We start from the raw sequence: 16,445 nt of genomic DNA, 5'->3' as shown, positions 1-16,445 counted from the left end.
TTTTGAGCTTCCAATATAGGATTGGATATACACATTTTTATTATTATTGCAACACAAACATATCGAATGTTCCTTCACAGAACACGAATGCCAACTACACAAACAATTATGAAAACCAAACCACAAAGTTGTATATATTACAACTATGCCACAAAGTGTAAACTTGGTGAGAAAATCTCTACTCATTTACTCCACATTTGCTGCAAAATGAGCTTCAACAAATCCCAAAAAAAAAAAACCCTATAATAAAATGTAAAAGAAAAAAGAAATTGTATATCATAATCAATTATCGCATATTCGTCCAGCAGAAATTCTCGTTAGTATCTGGACTTGCAAGAAGGTCGAAAGATTTGCCCATACTGTCTTTCAAAATGGTGATTTGGCCTTCTTTCACAAGTATATCTTCGTCGAGGCTCTCGACTTTCTTTCTCAACATATTGATCTCGGCATTCAGTAACATGTTTTTCTCGGAGTACTGCTTAATCTCCTCCCACATCGAATCTCTCTCTTGCGATACCTTTGGTAGTATTCCCCGCACAATTGCCAATTCTTTCTTGCATTCTTGCAAATCGCTTTGTAGCTGATTTATAGTCTCGTCCTTTTTCATCATCTGCCCATACATATACAACAACGAAAAAAATATTAACACTTAAATAAAAAATTAAGGTGAAAAATATAACGCATTAGAATTCGATGGACGGGTTTCCATCCATCATCATCCAATCACAAGTTGGAGCATAGATATCAATAATATTCAGTTGGTCAATACAAAAGATACGAAACTACAGTTAAACCTCTGTAAATTAATACAATCGGGACAAGCAAAATTCCATTAATTTAGATAAATATTAAATTATCGAACTAATAATTTAATACGTTTTCAACGAGTCAGGACCGAGAAAAACTATTATTTAAGCGAGGTTATAAATTTTTCGAGGTTCTACTGTAAATAGTAATCCAATCAAAGTCGACTACCAGATAGAGACGTAATTCCTAATTAAGATACATACAACTACTAGACAGACGCAGATTCATAACCCAAGGTAAAGTCGTAATATCTCGTAACGCACTTCTAAGACAGATAAACATGCAAGGCCACAAGAATACATTTATTCCAGCTATTCAAACATATGCGGTAAAATTTGTCGAAAGAATAGGTGCCGATTTGCCGAATAAGAAGAAATTGGTATTTAGACTTACATGAAGCTCGAGTTCTTTCATCTTGTGTTTTATGCAAGAGAAGTTATCTTCTGCATTTTGTACTTCGCATTTAAGAACATCCTTTCCCCTAACAGCTGCAGCAAGCTCTGCTTGCAGCTGCTCCATGTGAAGCTCCTTCGAGTAAAGCTTCTCTCTCAACAAACTCGTCAATAAAGTCTCCGCTTTCAACTCTGTTCTGATTACGTCCTGTCAAGTAAACCAAATAACATCGCAAAACAGTAAGTTAAAATATCAATCTAAAAATTCGTAATAAAACAATTAAAACTCAAGAACCAATCATCTACCTCTTGTTTCTGTTCATTCCGTTTGTGCGATTCATCAGTTGCTTGAGAATCTTGCAACAGTGTGGATTTCTCTTGAAGAACAGCGGACACAGTCTGTATACTGGTCGTTAAGCTTTCAGCTGTTCGCTCTAAACCTTGGAGCTTCACTTCACACTCAACAAGAACTTGTCCATCTAAACACGAGGCAGAAGCGGGCCCCTTTTTCAGTGGGAACCCACCGTTGGCTTTGACGTATTCAATTAATTTCCTGCCGAGCTGGTTGCTCTCCATAAGCAACGGAAGCATTTGACTTTGCAAGAGGCTAATACGACTCTGTAGTTCACCGTCCAGCTTATAAGTTGAAAACGAACCCTCCTTCCCATTGCTTTTAAGACGGTTGAGTAAATCGATGTTCTCATGCCTAAGCGAATCAACTTCAACCCTATACGATTCGACCTCCTTCCTCAGTGCATGCTCCACCCCCGTTAGTCTCATGTGCTCGACTGGCAGCTTAACGAACTCGAAATCAAAATTCTCCTGAGAAATTTTCTTCCCAAGTTCTTCACAAAGCCCTCTTAGTCCATCAATCGTCTTCCCTTGATCACTGCACGTTCGTTGGAGTCTGCTTATAGATTGGTGCATATCTTTACACTCGGTTACCTTTTCCTCATAGTTCCTTCGAATGCAATCCAGATCTTCTTCCGCCGCTCTAGTTTTCTCCTGCATTTCCGATAAAGTTTTCTGCAGATATTGATTCTCTTCCTTAGCTTCCTTGACTTGAGCAGATAAATTCCCAAGTTGGTTCTCCGAGTTTGTAATTCTTGTTCGAGAATCCATTTCTCTTTCACCAGAAGAAGAGACTTCTCTTTGGAGACACACATTCTGCTCTGCTAATTCCCGTACCCTTTCCCTAAGCCTATGTTCTTCCGCTTGTAATTTATCGAGCTTGTGGGACCACTCAGTTGATCGCCTATCCAATTCACGTTCGAGTGTTAACTGCAGCTCATTCTTTTCCTTCTCCAATCTCCGCGACTGTGCGTCTTCCCTTGCTATTTTAAGTTTTTCTCTGAATAAAGCCTTTTCTGCAATTCTATCCTCTAAGATAGCTGAAACTTCTATAGCCATGTTCACCTTCTCCTCTGTTAAGCTTCTAATTTTCTGAATCAATGTCGGCACGCTAAGCTCTCTAAACTCGAAAAAGTTCCCCCTTTCAAACTCTTTCGACAGAATTGCAGCACGGTCCTCTGCTTCTTTAAATTTTTTAAATAATTCAACATCAGTATCTGCTAAAATGTCGATATATTCTCCAGCCCTCTCTTTATCGTCAGAAAAAGTGCCCTCCAAAAATTCTGGCATTTCTTCCTTAGTCTCCATGTGCCAATCCATTGAACACTTTCTTGAAGATACTTCATCCGCATACGCATTTGAACACCTGTTCATGTTTCTTCCATAAACGTCATCAATGGTGATTGGGCTGTCACCGTCGGATTCTTTCGATCTCATCGTGGGGAAAAATTGAGACTTTGAAAGTCTCTCGACCACGTTTTTTGCAAGCTTTCGTGGAGATTCGTTGCCATATCCATTTTCGCCCACGTGTTTGGTTTCTCTGAAGGATTGAGACTTGGGTTTTTGTATCCTACCATCGTGTGAAACAGGTGCACTGAACTGAAATTTCGGTGGCCGCTTTACCAAGCCGTTCCCATTTTCGAATTGATTTTTCATGAAGTAATTGGCTTTTGGCTCAAACTCTTCCATCTGCTGTTCTCCATCAATGTATCGATCCAAAACTTTATTCGACACGTTACTCGAGCAATGAGAAGAGCTCTCTAACAAATCAGAGTTTGCTCTCGAAATAACTCGATCAAATTTCTCCATTCTCCGTGCATCATCAACGCGTTTTGACCTGGGTTGCCTCTCGGGAGTCAATGCACGAGGCCTGAATAACAAACGAAAATTTACAATCCCAAAAAAAAAAATAACATTACCAAAGACACAAGAAAAACAAGAATGCCTACCGGGAAGAGTGCTTATTTGAGTAATAGGTAGCATGACATGGAGAACCAGTGGGGTTATAGTTTTTGCTCGGCCCTTTTCCAGTTTCGTAAGGAGAACCCGATGAGAACGAGAGGCTTCTTCTCAGACAAGGGCTGCTGCCAAATTCTTGTTCTTCAAAACCATGCTTGTTTTTGACAGACTTGTCCACTTTTTCGGTTGGCTTTTCCCAGTAAACTTGCTTATCTGTCGACGGTGGGGAGAGTTGATTGTTGTTAACGGTGTTGGATGAATGCGATCTGAAAAAGAATAGCTTCTTCATCTCCGTGACTTTGGCTTCAGTTATAACTATATATCATCGAACTTGATAACGTACCTGTAGCAACCAAAAATAGATAAAAAAATAATAAAATTAGAGAGTAGCATTAGTGAATTTGCAATAGTAGGAACCGAAATGAAAACGAACAAGTTAAGGCAGAATGTTACGGACTGATCCGAATACATCACACTAACAAATAATTGCACCGAAACACGATGAAAGAATACTTGAGAATACCATCTTCACCTGTCTAATGTATAACACAACAACTCTCTACTGAAGAAACTCAAGTGCCCAAAACCTATCTTTTAAGAATAACTTTTTTAAATTAAAAAAAGAAAAGAAAAGGAAAGAAAGACAGATTAGAAGAAGAAAAAGCACATGGTCTAAATTAAACAAAGAGAACCTTTGGATTCACAATATCTGACATCACTGCTACAGAAACAATATTCTAAAGAAACTATACTGCACAAAATGTACTTGTATCACTATTTTTCTATTTATTAAATATATTGCAGGTTTTCAGCAATGATTTTAGTCACCACTTTCACCGTTAGCAGGAATCATGAGAATCCCATGCAATAAAGAAAAAAAAAAAAAGAACTAATCAATGTGTTTCTGAAACCATGATTAGAAAAAACATTAGTGCCTGAAGCTTTCATTAAAACCCTAAAGACTAATCTACCCTCACTCTCCCTACACAATTACTCCCTAAATACAAGTCAAGAAAACTTAAGAAGCACAAAATACTCACAATTCTCAAGGTTGACAAACAAACCCCAATGCTCTTCTTCCCAGGCAAAAAAACCCAAATAAGAAGAAGAAGAAATGTTATTTTTTTTTCTGTTTCTTGAATTGCTGCAGCTATTACCCTAATTGAATTCGATTTAAAATGACAAGAAATTTAAAAACGAGAAGTTGAAACAGAGACCAATAAATTAATTTCTTTACTCTCTGTACCATAAATTTCAAGCAATAAAGTGACCGTTAAGCGGCTCCCCCGATTCCTTGTTTTTTCAACTCAAAAATTTGAAAAACAAATTCAAAAATTTCAACACAAATTGAAGTAATCGGTTCGAAGATTCAAAAAACAGCGATAACTTGCCTAATTTAATTCCAAAGATTTCGAAAATCAAACACACAATAAAATCCACCATCCCCTTATTAATACAGAAATTAAAAAAACATCTGTAAAAATCATCTACTATAAAAGCACACTAATTACGTAGAGAGAGAGAGAGAGAGAGAGAGAGAGAGAGAGAGAGAGAGAGAGAGAGAGAGAGAGAGAGAGAGTTTACTGAGATGGAAGGTTGAAAATGGAGAGAAGATGTTGAAAATGGAGAGAAGATGCGGCCGTTGAAAGTGTGAATTGATTGATATCAAACACCTTTGGTCGCTTCACACAGTGAGTTGGAGTATATTTGTTCTTCTTCTGCTGGATTGAATGGAGAAATTAAAGAGAAAGTTAGGGGTATTTTTGTCAGACAATAAAATTTTAAATTTTCGATGCCGCGCGTGAGGCGGAGCGTCTTTTTTCTTTGTCCTTTAGGGTGGGGCCTATGAACCACTTCAGCCTTGACCTACGTTTCATAATGGGTGTTGCTATTTGCAGCGGGGTTTTTACTTAATACAGCGGAATCTTTTTCATTTAATTTTTTTTTAAATTCTCTCTCCTATTTCCAAACTCTTTCAAGAAATTCGAATTTTGGAAAAAAATTCGACTTTGAATCCGTAGCAAACAAGGCTCGATTCCGGAAAATTTTCAACAACTACTTTTAATTAGTTTCATTTACAATTTAGGTAAAAACACGTATTTAGGATTAGATCTAGCCGATTTGCGATTTTTTTTTTTAATTTTTGAAGCCACCGTTCTATAGAGCACGGGCACTTGAAGAAACTTTAAGTATCCGTGCTCTGTAGAACGGAGGATCAAGTTTTTTGTACTTCCTGTTCTGCAGAGCACAGAAACTTGAACTTTCTTCAAGTTTGCGTGCTCTACGAGAAGCTCAAAAAACTTTTTAATTTTTTTTTTCAATTTTTTTTTTAAATATGAATCCCCCGTGCTGAAGAACACGAGAACTTGAATAATCTTCTTGTTCCCGTGCTCTGCAGAACGGAGGACTCAAAAAACATGAAGTTTTCTGCAGAACGAGAACTTCATGTTTTAATTTTTTTTAATTAATTAATTAATAGGTTTATTTTTTTACAGGTGACACGTCAATTAAAACCCATCCCCATGTCTTTAGTCTAAAATACCCTCACTAATGTAATTCTTATCAATTCCACCCATTATGCTCTAACTTCCTTAATATTACACATTGACCCCGGATTTAAACAAATATATCACATTAACCCCCAAAACTTATTTTTTTCAGAAAATAATTTTTTTCTTAAATGTTATTTTTTTCGGGCCAGATTCCGGCGTCGACTTTTTTTTTTTTTTTTTTTTTTTGAAATTCTTTTTTTCCTGAAATTTTTTTCCGGCCGGTCAACCACCGTTGACTTTTTTTTTGAATTTTTTTTTTCTTAGAAAAAAAAATATTTTAATTAATATTTTTGTTTTGGCTACTAAATTACTGTCTCATACAGTCATATTACTGTTTGGGACAGTAATATTATGAATATTATTTTCCCGAACAGTAATATTATTAATATTATTGTCTAAGACAGTTAAATTACTGTTGGAGACAGTAATTTAGCATCCAAGGCATTAATATTAATTAAAATATTTTTTTTAAGAAAAAAAATTAAAAAAAAGAAGTCAATTAACAGTTAAATTACTGTCTCCGAAAGTTAAATAACTGCTGGAGACAGTAATTTAGCAACGAATACAGTAATATTAATTAAAAATATTTTTTTTAAGAATAAAACAATTAACGGTTAAATTACTGTCTCCAACAGTTAAATAACTGCTGGAGACAGTAATTTAGCAACGAATACAGTAATATTAATTAATATATTTTTGAAGAAAAAAAAAAGTCAATTAACAGTTAAATCACTGTCTCCGACAGTTAAATAACTGCCGGAGACGATAATTTAGCAGCCAAGACAGTAATATTAATTAAAATATTTTTTTTAAGAAAAAACAAAATTATAAAAAAAAAAATCAACGCCGGAGACTTGGCGGTCAACGGCAGTTGACCGGCCAGAAAAAAAAAATTCAGGAACAAAAAGAATTTTAAGAAAAAAAAAAGTTAACGCCGGTGAACGGCGGCGACCGGCGGTCTCCGGTGGTGGCGGGTCAAAATTGGGGTCAAAATTGAAATTAGGGTTAAAATTGGTTAATTGATGAAATTGGACTAAATTGGGGTGTAAATCATGAAATTGGAGTTGAATAGGGTTTCAATGAATTGGGGGTAATTTTGGTATATATAAAAGGATTTTCCTTATTTGCAAATAAGTTTGAATGAGCTGGATTTATTTGAAAGAAAAAAAATTAGATGTCCATCTTTTAATTAATTTGCCTTTGTCATGGGCCTATTTGCCATTACCCCTTAATAATTATAGGGTTTTTAAGACATAGATTCCTTAGGACAAAATTTATTATAACAAAATGTCAACCCTAATTTTTAAACATTTGTATCACATTATTTATGAATTTCTCTCCAAAAATACCTTTTACACATAATAAACGAAATACGCACCAAATAATATTTAAATTATATTTTATCAATTTTTATTTTGCATTTAACATTTTCATTTTTGCATCTACCATTTTTATTATTATTTTATTATTTTTTTATTTTTCGTATTTTTTCACTAATATGAAAATCTATTTTTCTCCTTTTTTCTACATAGTATTGAAAATTATAAGAAAAAAAATTTGGCTCACCAATCTATAGACACCCGTATAATATCGTAGTACGCACAACCATCTATCTGTGCTCACATATTCTGACAACCCTAGCTCTAATTCTAGCCGAGACACTCATAATCACTCATATATATATATATATATATATATATATATATATATATATATATATATATATATATATATATATATATATATATATATATATATATATATATCAAATTGAAAAATCTTAGATTCACCCCACTCAACCAACCTAAGCTGCCGACTAAAATTAAACCCTAGCCGCCATAGCCGCCCACTGCACTGTATTTGGTAGCAATGTCAATCCCATTTCATTTATGTCCATCCAATAAGTTTATGGACAAGAACATGAGGACCTGTCACTTGCCGCCCACTGCACTGTATTTGGTAGCAATGTCTCCGAACGTCGGAATCGAACTTTATTGGATATGGTTCGATCTATAATGGGGTTCACAAACTTACCGGCATACTTGTGGGGTCATGCACTTCACACTGCCGCGTATTTGCTGAATAGAGTTAACACCAAAGTAGTTAAATCCACACCTTATGAACTTTGACATTCCCGGAAACCCAACTACAAACATATTAGGATATGGGGTTGTCCCGCTTATGTGAAGCGATTAGTGGGAGACAAGTTGGATAGTAAATCCGACTTGTGCTATTTTGTGGGGTATCCTGAAGACTCAATGGGATACGAATTCTATTATGTCAAGGAAGCAAAGACGTTTGTTTCAAGAAATGTCACCCTTTTTGGAAAAAGGAGTTTCTATCCGATAGAAAAGGCAGCATGATAGAACTTGAAGTAGTTCAAGAACCACAAAGTGAAGTTCAATCGCAAGAACAAATAATCGAACCAATACAACAGTCCACAAATATACCCCACTGAACCTACGGTACGTAGATCCGAAAGAGTTCGGAAAATGCCGGATAGGTTATTCCTCCTCAAGAATGATGAAGATCATGTTGATCTTGGACAAGATCCAAGAACATACAATGAGGCCGTATTGGATGCGGACATGGGACATTAGCTAACTGCCATGAAATCCGAAATGGACTCCATGTACTCCAACAAGGTGTGGACCTTGGTAGATCCACCTAAGGGAATTGTTCATATAGGCTGCAAGTGGATCTATAAGAAGAAAATTGGAGTTGATGGAAAGGTATCGACCTATAAAGCTAGATTGGTAGCGAAAGGATACACTCAAAGGCAAGGTGTTGACTCTGAGGAAACCTTTTCGCCAGTCGCGATGCTAAAGTCCATTAGGATTTTGCTGGCCATAGCTGCGTGGTACGACTACGAGATATGGCAAATGGATGTGAAGACCGCCTTCCTTAATGGAGATATTGAGGAAGAAATTTACATGGCGGAGCCGGAAGGCTTCATATCTTCTGGAAGTGAGCAAAAGGTTTGCAAGCTCCAACGATCCATTTATGGATTGAAACAAGCATCCCGTAGTTGGAACATTAGGTTCGACTCAACTATCAAAGAGTTTGATTTTGAGAAGAATCCGGAGGAACCTTGTGTATACAAGAAGGTTAGTGGGAGGGCAGTGATATTTTTAGTGCTTTACGTTGATGACATTCTACTCATTGGGAATGACGTAGGAATGTTGCAACAAACGAAAGCATGGTTGTCCACACGTTTCTCGATGAAGGATTTGGGAGAAGCATCATATGTATTAGGAATACGCATCTATAGAGATAGAGCAAGAAAGATGCTTGGATTATCCCAAAGCCTGTACATAGACACCGTTATGAAACGATTTAGCATGGAAGAATCCAAGAAGGGATTCTTGCCAATGTCCCATGGGGTTCGTCTCTCGAAATCTATGTGTCCACAAACATCTAGTGAAATCGAGGAGATGAAAATGACACCTTATGCTTCTTCCATAGGAAGCATAATGTATGGCATGCTATGTACGAGACCCGATATTGCGTATGCTGTGAGTGTCACAAGCAGATATCAGTCTGACCCCGGCCCGGCTCACTGGAAGGCCGTGAAAATATATATCCTCAAGTACTTACGAAGGACTAAGGATATATTTTTGGTTTATGGGGGTGCCGAGTTGAAGTTAGAGGGCTTTACCTACTCTAGTTTTCAATCGGATGTGGACGACTCAAAGTCGAACTCTGGATTTATATTCACGCTTAATGGTGGTGCCGTGTGTTGGAAGAGTTCCAAGCAAAGCGCGACGGCCAATTCCACTACCGAAGCGGAATACATTGCAGCGTCCGAAGCTGCAAAAGAAGGGACTTGGATAAGGAAGTTCATCCAAGAGTTGGGTGTCGTTCCTAATGCTAGTGATCCAGTACCGTTGTACTGTGATAACACCGGAGCCGTGGCGCAAGCTAAAGAGCCGCGATCTCATAAGAAGTCGAAGCATATTCTGAGGAAGTATCATGTGATCCGAGGGATCAATGATAGAGGTGAAGTTAAAGTAGAACGGGTCACCTCGGAAGAGAACGTTGCAGACCCCTTCACGAAGCCTTTACCGAGATCGGTCCATGAGAAGCATCGGGAGTCGATGGGATTGCGATTCATGGGTAGTTGGCTTTAGGTCAAGTGGGAGATTGTTAGAGTAGGTGACCAACAAGCCAAAATGTGGCTGTGGTCTTTCGTATTTATTATTGTAATAAACGAACCTTTATTCGTATTAATGATAAAACACCTTGGCATTCTATATCTTTGTCCCTTTGTCACAAGCATAGATATAGTCCTTACAGTTATTACACGTACTAGTAATTGTTCGTTAGTATTATAACTGTTAAACGTGTTCCTAGTCGAAGGGTTACGCCACCAATGAGGATATCGGCCTTTCCCATTAAGAGACTAGCACTTAGTGTATGTGTACTGCATCTCATCAGTAAACGGTATTGTGATATCGGCATGCATAAGTGGGTGCTCGTAAGTTGACGAGTTCACTGAACTCCCTCACCCTAGAAATCTCTAAGTGGTTCCCAATAATCGAGTAGAGATATCTATGGTATAGTTGTACACCATTAGTCTTTATGACCTAGACATCATCGTGACTTCACTAGAGGACCAGCTGTATCGTGAACTGTCCCTGAGTTCCACCGAGGACCATCCCAAGGGCCAGTGTTCGTGCAGTCCGAAATCTAGTGGGAGGTTTGTGTATTGTAGTCGGGGATTCGATCGCTAGAATAGTCTTGGATGTCCTGTGTGTTATGATAGTTTGTAATCATTCTAAGTCTCTGGCCAGAGCTGACTAAGTGATTATTAGAGAATTCGATTCTCTAAGTCATGCACGTAACGATTACAACACTTAGAACGATCGCACGGTCATTGAACATATAAAGAGGTCTCGATGAACCAATGCCTCTAGTTCAATCGGGACATATGAATCGAATGGATCGTACTGTACGTTAACTATATTTGAAGGTTCTTGCAGGCACTTCATTTGTATCTAGGGAATCATGACGCGTAGTTGCTAGACGCCAATCTTGATTCGTTGGGTGATTAAGGTGAAACGAGCTTCATCTTAATCGTAAATCTAAGGGACGAGTTTTGACCACAAAGGGTTGTGGGCCCACGGCTAGCTTACACCTGAACCATCGAGGGTCACACTGCTCATGCACGTGAGATCTTTGAATAAACGGTCAGAGATAAAATGGTTTATCTTTGCATGATTGGAAGTCAATATGATTGGGTCCAACATTCGTAATTTGGAATTACGAATGAGAATAAGAAAAAGAAAAGAATAGGCAAACGTATTAGTGAACTTTCTAAATCGGTAAGTTTCCAAATTTAGAAAGTGCATTGAATTAGGGTTTCCACTTTTGGAAAGTTGGAAATTGAGAGTTGGCACTCGTAATGACGAGAACATTATAATGATTCCGAAAATGTAATCGTTACAGTTTTCCGATCATTGAATTGAGAGAGACGAGCAAGTAAAAGAACTAATGAACTTAAGTTGTTGGGCCCGGTCCAACTTAAGCCCGTTAGGGTTTTATGCAAGACACTATAAATACTTGATTTATAGGTCTTGCACAAAAAAAAAAAAACAAGACCTAACCCTGACCCTAGCCGCTCCCTCTCTCGATCGGCCACCCTCTCCCGCGGCCACTACCGCCGTCACCGCCGCCGTCTCACCGGAATCGGCCATCCGTTGGCCGATCACTATCGGTATTCCTTTCCTTCTTTCTTTTCTTCCGTTTTTCTAACTATTATGTGTGTAGTGCCACGTGTTTAGTAGATCGAAGTATACGAGGTGAAATCCGAGAGGAGGAAGATTGAAGATCGAAGAATCGAGGAGCAGCACACGAGCCGAAGCTGCACGCATCCCTACGCGCCGCCCGAAGACCGCGCGTGAGTCACACGCGGCGCCGTGGCCCGTCTTGCCGCTGCTGCCGCTCCACGGCTGCTGCCCCGGATTGTACGGATTGGTTTCCATAGCAATCTCGTCTTGCTTAGTGCGCCTACCTCACGCTTCAAAAGGTAAACTCACGAATTCATTGTTCTTGATTCGTTTACGTTTAAATAAAATGTACATGTTCGTTCTTGTATGAGTTTATGTGATTACATGAAATCGTTTTATTTGTTGCGAGTATGTTATTTGATTTAAACGCGAGCATGCTAATTGATTTAAAATTCGGTTAAATTATTAAGCATGTATGTTGTCTTTAATTTCGCTGGAAGCGCAAAGGTACGTAATTAATTGATTTCAATTATAGGGCATGTGTTCATGTGTTTTAAATTGTTTAAATCGCATAAAATTTTTGTTTTCCGCTGCGTACACGTGCCTGTTACCCAACACGGTACCCACAGTTTCCATCCGCCATCACGTTGACATAATCTTGAATAAGGCGGACCATAAATTTGGGCATGAAAAAATAGAAATAGATTCCTTCATGTGGCATGTATTGGAGGGCCATCAGATTCTTGTGTGGGAATACGAGAACTACGACCTTTCATCTTCGATTGAGGTGTTCCATTAGTGGTTCTATCAATCTTTTCTTTAGGAATCTTTGTTGCAGGTGAGGATTGACGACCCTTAAAACCATAAGACGACTTAATTGTCTCCGAATCAAGATGATACTGCCATCCGAAAGGGTCTCTCTTTGTCGAGTTATTCTTTGATCGTCCTTCGGTCTTAACAAATAATGGCTCGGACAGATGGGCCGTACACGGATAAATGATGCCACGCAATGAGGCTACGACATTTATCTTGATCAAGTAATTCATTTTCTTCAAATTGCAATTCAGGTCATCAATTTGTCTATCCATAATCACCTCGCGGTTTACTTGATATCTAGGTAGTTCAAAAGGTTCAACTGCCATGGTACTCTAGAATGATGCACGTTTGAAATGGATAACATGTCATTATCTTCCATTTTCTGCACAATTTTACACGGGAGAGAGATCCCATGAGTATTCCAAAGATAGTAGATGCAAATACTCGGATCTTGAATTGCCAGGGAGTCCATCTCTGGATCCAATTTCTCCAATGCCAAATGCGTAATGTAACAAACCAAACCCTGAAAGCACGATCATGCTGTAGTATGCTTCCTTATCTTGGATGATAATGAAAAATCGCACTTCAATTGACTAATTTGGATATGAACTTGGTCTTGAAGTTTGTCTTGCATATTATCAACACCTCCGGTCTAAACATTTAACTACCCCTTGCAGAAGAATGAGCACCCTCCACCCTGTCCGATTACAACGACAATCAAATTATAATATAAGTATGATCTTTATATAATATATTTTATCACTGGAATAACTAAAGCATGGAATACTTGTTGGTGCTCATGTTGCCAAAATGATACACATTGCGGGTATAGGCTCGAACAAACTTCTTCTCGTAGATCAACCACGTATCATTTAAATACTGTATGATTTCTAGGGTATCATGCATATCGTCCAACAATTTCATTGTAATTGTACTGATACTCCTCTTCGCTTTCTGCTTTCACCAGCTTAGCTCACACCCCACGTCGGAATATAAGACTTTGCTCTTTGTTTCCTTCTATAAATTTCGTCGCATTTGCCTCAATATTTTTGTTTATTTGGAATATACACAACATGTGATACGAAACTAGAAAGACATTAGGCAGTGCTTTCAAGAGACCCAACTCCCCGTCTGTTAGGATCGCATGAGGTTCAACACTAGCTAAAAACTTTCTCAATCAATTCAAAGTCCACTCGTAGGTGTCTGCACCTTCATGCGACATAAATGCAACAACAATCATGAAATTATTCCCAACTGGAGTAATCTCAATTATTTGCAAAAGAGTCATTTCATACCTACATCAACTTTTTGTACATATTAAAACAATACAATATAAAATTACAATTAAAATTTAAAACAATCGTAAAAGCTTACTTACTTATCGGTTTTTGTATGTGCAATCCATCAATATAATGTACGGGAACAACTGTAGTAGCTTAATCGATTCAGGGCAAGCAAACATAACATCTGTTATTGTGTTGTTCATTTCACTTTCGACACGATGCCAATATCGATACCTCCTTGTTGAAAGTTATGCATCATAAACTGAATAACAACCATCCCCTCCATTTCCTCTGATTTAATCTTGGTCAATTCATTGTAAACATGCTTCATAGAGGTTTGTATCATCAGATCATCCTTCATCAATCTATCCATGATTAACATTTGCTTCACGTGAGAATTTCTCAATTCTTTAATTCTTGCTTTCTGTCGTGGAGTTATATGACTAGTCGTACTATGTCTGTGAGGAAACAATGTCGGAGGATGAGTATGCTTGCCATCGATGAGAGTCAACAACCATAATTCATCAAACCTTGACTTTCTACTAATTAATTTGAACAGACAACCACATTTTTTTTGTTCCAGTGTTTCTAACATCTTCCACATCGATATTCGTTTATCGGCCATGTCTGTATTTTTCACACGTCAAATATTGTGCATTCTCCCTTCTATACTGACAAATCAAACGGTTACTGACAAATCAAACGGTGAGAATGACTAACTGCAGTTGCTTTCGCCCACTTGATTAATTCTTCTCCAATATCGAACACAATATCAACTTAGAAGAAGTGAGAGTAATCTTCATATTCTTTTCGCTCCAAAATTAAGGGATCAAAATACAAGTTATCTCCTTGTTACTGCTTAAAGAAAGATAAATTAGTTAGATACTTGCAAAAAAAAAAAAACAATAGGGATTTCGTATACAATTTCACGAAATACTATGCTACATGTCGTATACGAATGTACGAAATAAACAATAAATGATTTTATCCTTTATTTCGTACATAAAACCACGAAATATGTTGTAAGATTTCGTAGTGTCTTGCCCGAAATAATTAACTAAACAAAATTTGATGTTCATTTCGTGAAGGACAACACGAAATGGAATGACAAATTTCGTGATATCCTACACAAAATGCATAAAAATCGACGATTATTAGACGAAAACGTATTTTTTTACTTCATTATCGGGATCGATGTTGGCCATGTTGATAATTGTGTGTGTTCCAACTGACTGTAGCAGAAAAAATCACGACCTAAAAAGTTTGATTTATTTGGAGGTTGAGAAAACTTGGAAAAAGTTAAAAAGGTTTCTCAACAAATGAATTATTTCATACTGTAACTGGAAAAAAATGCGTTGATAATTAGGGTTGTTCATGGGTCGGTTTTACCCGACAACCGACCCATTATCTGCCCGACTATTCAGGCCGATAATTGCCCACCAACCGACTCGTTTTGGTCGGGCCGATAATTTTAACCGACCCATGCATGGTTGGGTCGGGTATAGTTTCTAATTTGTTGAAAAGTCGGTTGGCCGATATTACCCGACCAACCGACTTTTTTTTTATTTTTCTTTTTTTTTTTTTTTTTATAATTTTTTTTATATTATTCTTTTTGTTTTTACTGATTATTAATTTCAATATTTAATTTTTGACCTTTCGGTGAAATGAATAAAAATACACAACGGAAAAAACTCTATTCTTTTTTTCCCCTTGTCTTCGACTATTCTCTCTATCAACCATATTTGCCGATGTATCTCTCATCTCTCTCTATGAGCCCATCGTCGCCGACGCGCCATTGTTTCCTCCAAAGATTTACCTCTAGCCCTTCTAAACTCTAAGTTATGAATTTTTATGTTTCTCAAATTAAAATTAAAAATTTCAGAATTTTGTACTGTGAAAGTGTGAATGGCTGAAAGTGATTCATTTTCGTATTTTATATTATTTTTGGAATTTTAATTTGTAATATGTGATATTGTTGAAATTTTATTTTGGGCATGAAATCTTGGAATGTTTGTTGCTGCATTTTGATAGAGGAATAGAATAAATTTTTTTTTTAATTAATGTGGTCGATATTGGCCGATAACTTCAACCGACCCGTTAAGGCAACCGACAAAGTCGGTTGCCAACCATTACCCGACTCACAATAGTCGGACCGGTAATGGTTTTACATATTTGTAAGAGTCGGTTGGTCGGGTCGGACCGATAATCGGCCGATAATTACCCCTTCCCTTTTAATATAATTATGGGCAAATTAGAAACTTCTTGAACTTACGCTAAATTACAAAAAATAATTCCATCTGTCAGTAATTACCAAAATTCCCTCGACATTTGTTTATGTCTTACACCGATCCTTTATTGTGTAATTTTGCACGGAATCCTTTTGATTTCATGTAATATTTTGCAAAATATCGATTCTACCTTGTAGACCTGACATCTCTATATGCTACTTTTTTGAAGATACAAATTACCCTCAGAAAGATAATGGTAATACTAAAAGATTGTGAATGTATTATATAAGAAGAATAAAGATTCCATATAAAGGCCCCATCAACGTAA

The 16,445-nt window shown here is 37.3% G+C and overlaps 1 protein-coding gene across 7 annotated transcripts; it reads right to left on the bottom strand.

Moving 5' to 3' along the window:
- Window positions 1–5,241, bottom strand: LOC105962712 (CAP-gly domain linker). 7 transcript variants are annotated; one of them, XM_012987030.2, is made up of 5 exons: window positions 5,094–5,241; window positions 3,500–3,852; window positions 1,506–3,420; window positions 1,201–1,407; window positions 1–610 (listed from the first exon to the last, which is right to left on the bottom strand). In XM_012987030.2, the coding sequence occupies exons 2-5, from the start codon at window positions 3,796–3,798 to the stop codon at window positions 287–289; spliced, it is 2,745 nt and encodes a 914-aa protein (XP_012842484.1). In that variant the 5' UTR covers window positions 3,799–3,852; window positions 5,094–5,241; the 3' UTR covers window positions 1–286. The 7 variants fall into 7 exon arrangements, with proteins under 7 accessions (XP_012842484.1, XP_088676017.1, XP_088676022.1 ...); XM_088819891.1 differs by having other exon boundaries at window positions 4,550–5,190; XM_088819896.1 differs by lacking the exon at window positions 5,094–5,241 and adding an exon at window positions 4,727–5,022.
- Window positions 5,242–16,445: the final 11,204 nt, after the last annotated feature.

This window comes from Erythranthe guttata, chromosome 6 (genome assembly GCF_056151865.1).
Source record: "Erythranthe guttata isolate IM_541 chromosome 6, IM_541, whole genome shotgun sequence".
Taxonomy (NCBI): Eukaryota; Viridiplantae; Streptophyta; class Magnoliopsida; order Lamiales; family Phrymaceae; genus Erythranthe; species Erythranthe guttata.
This window is presented reverse-complemented; position numbering and strand designations above follow the sequence as displayed.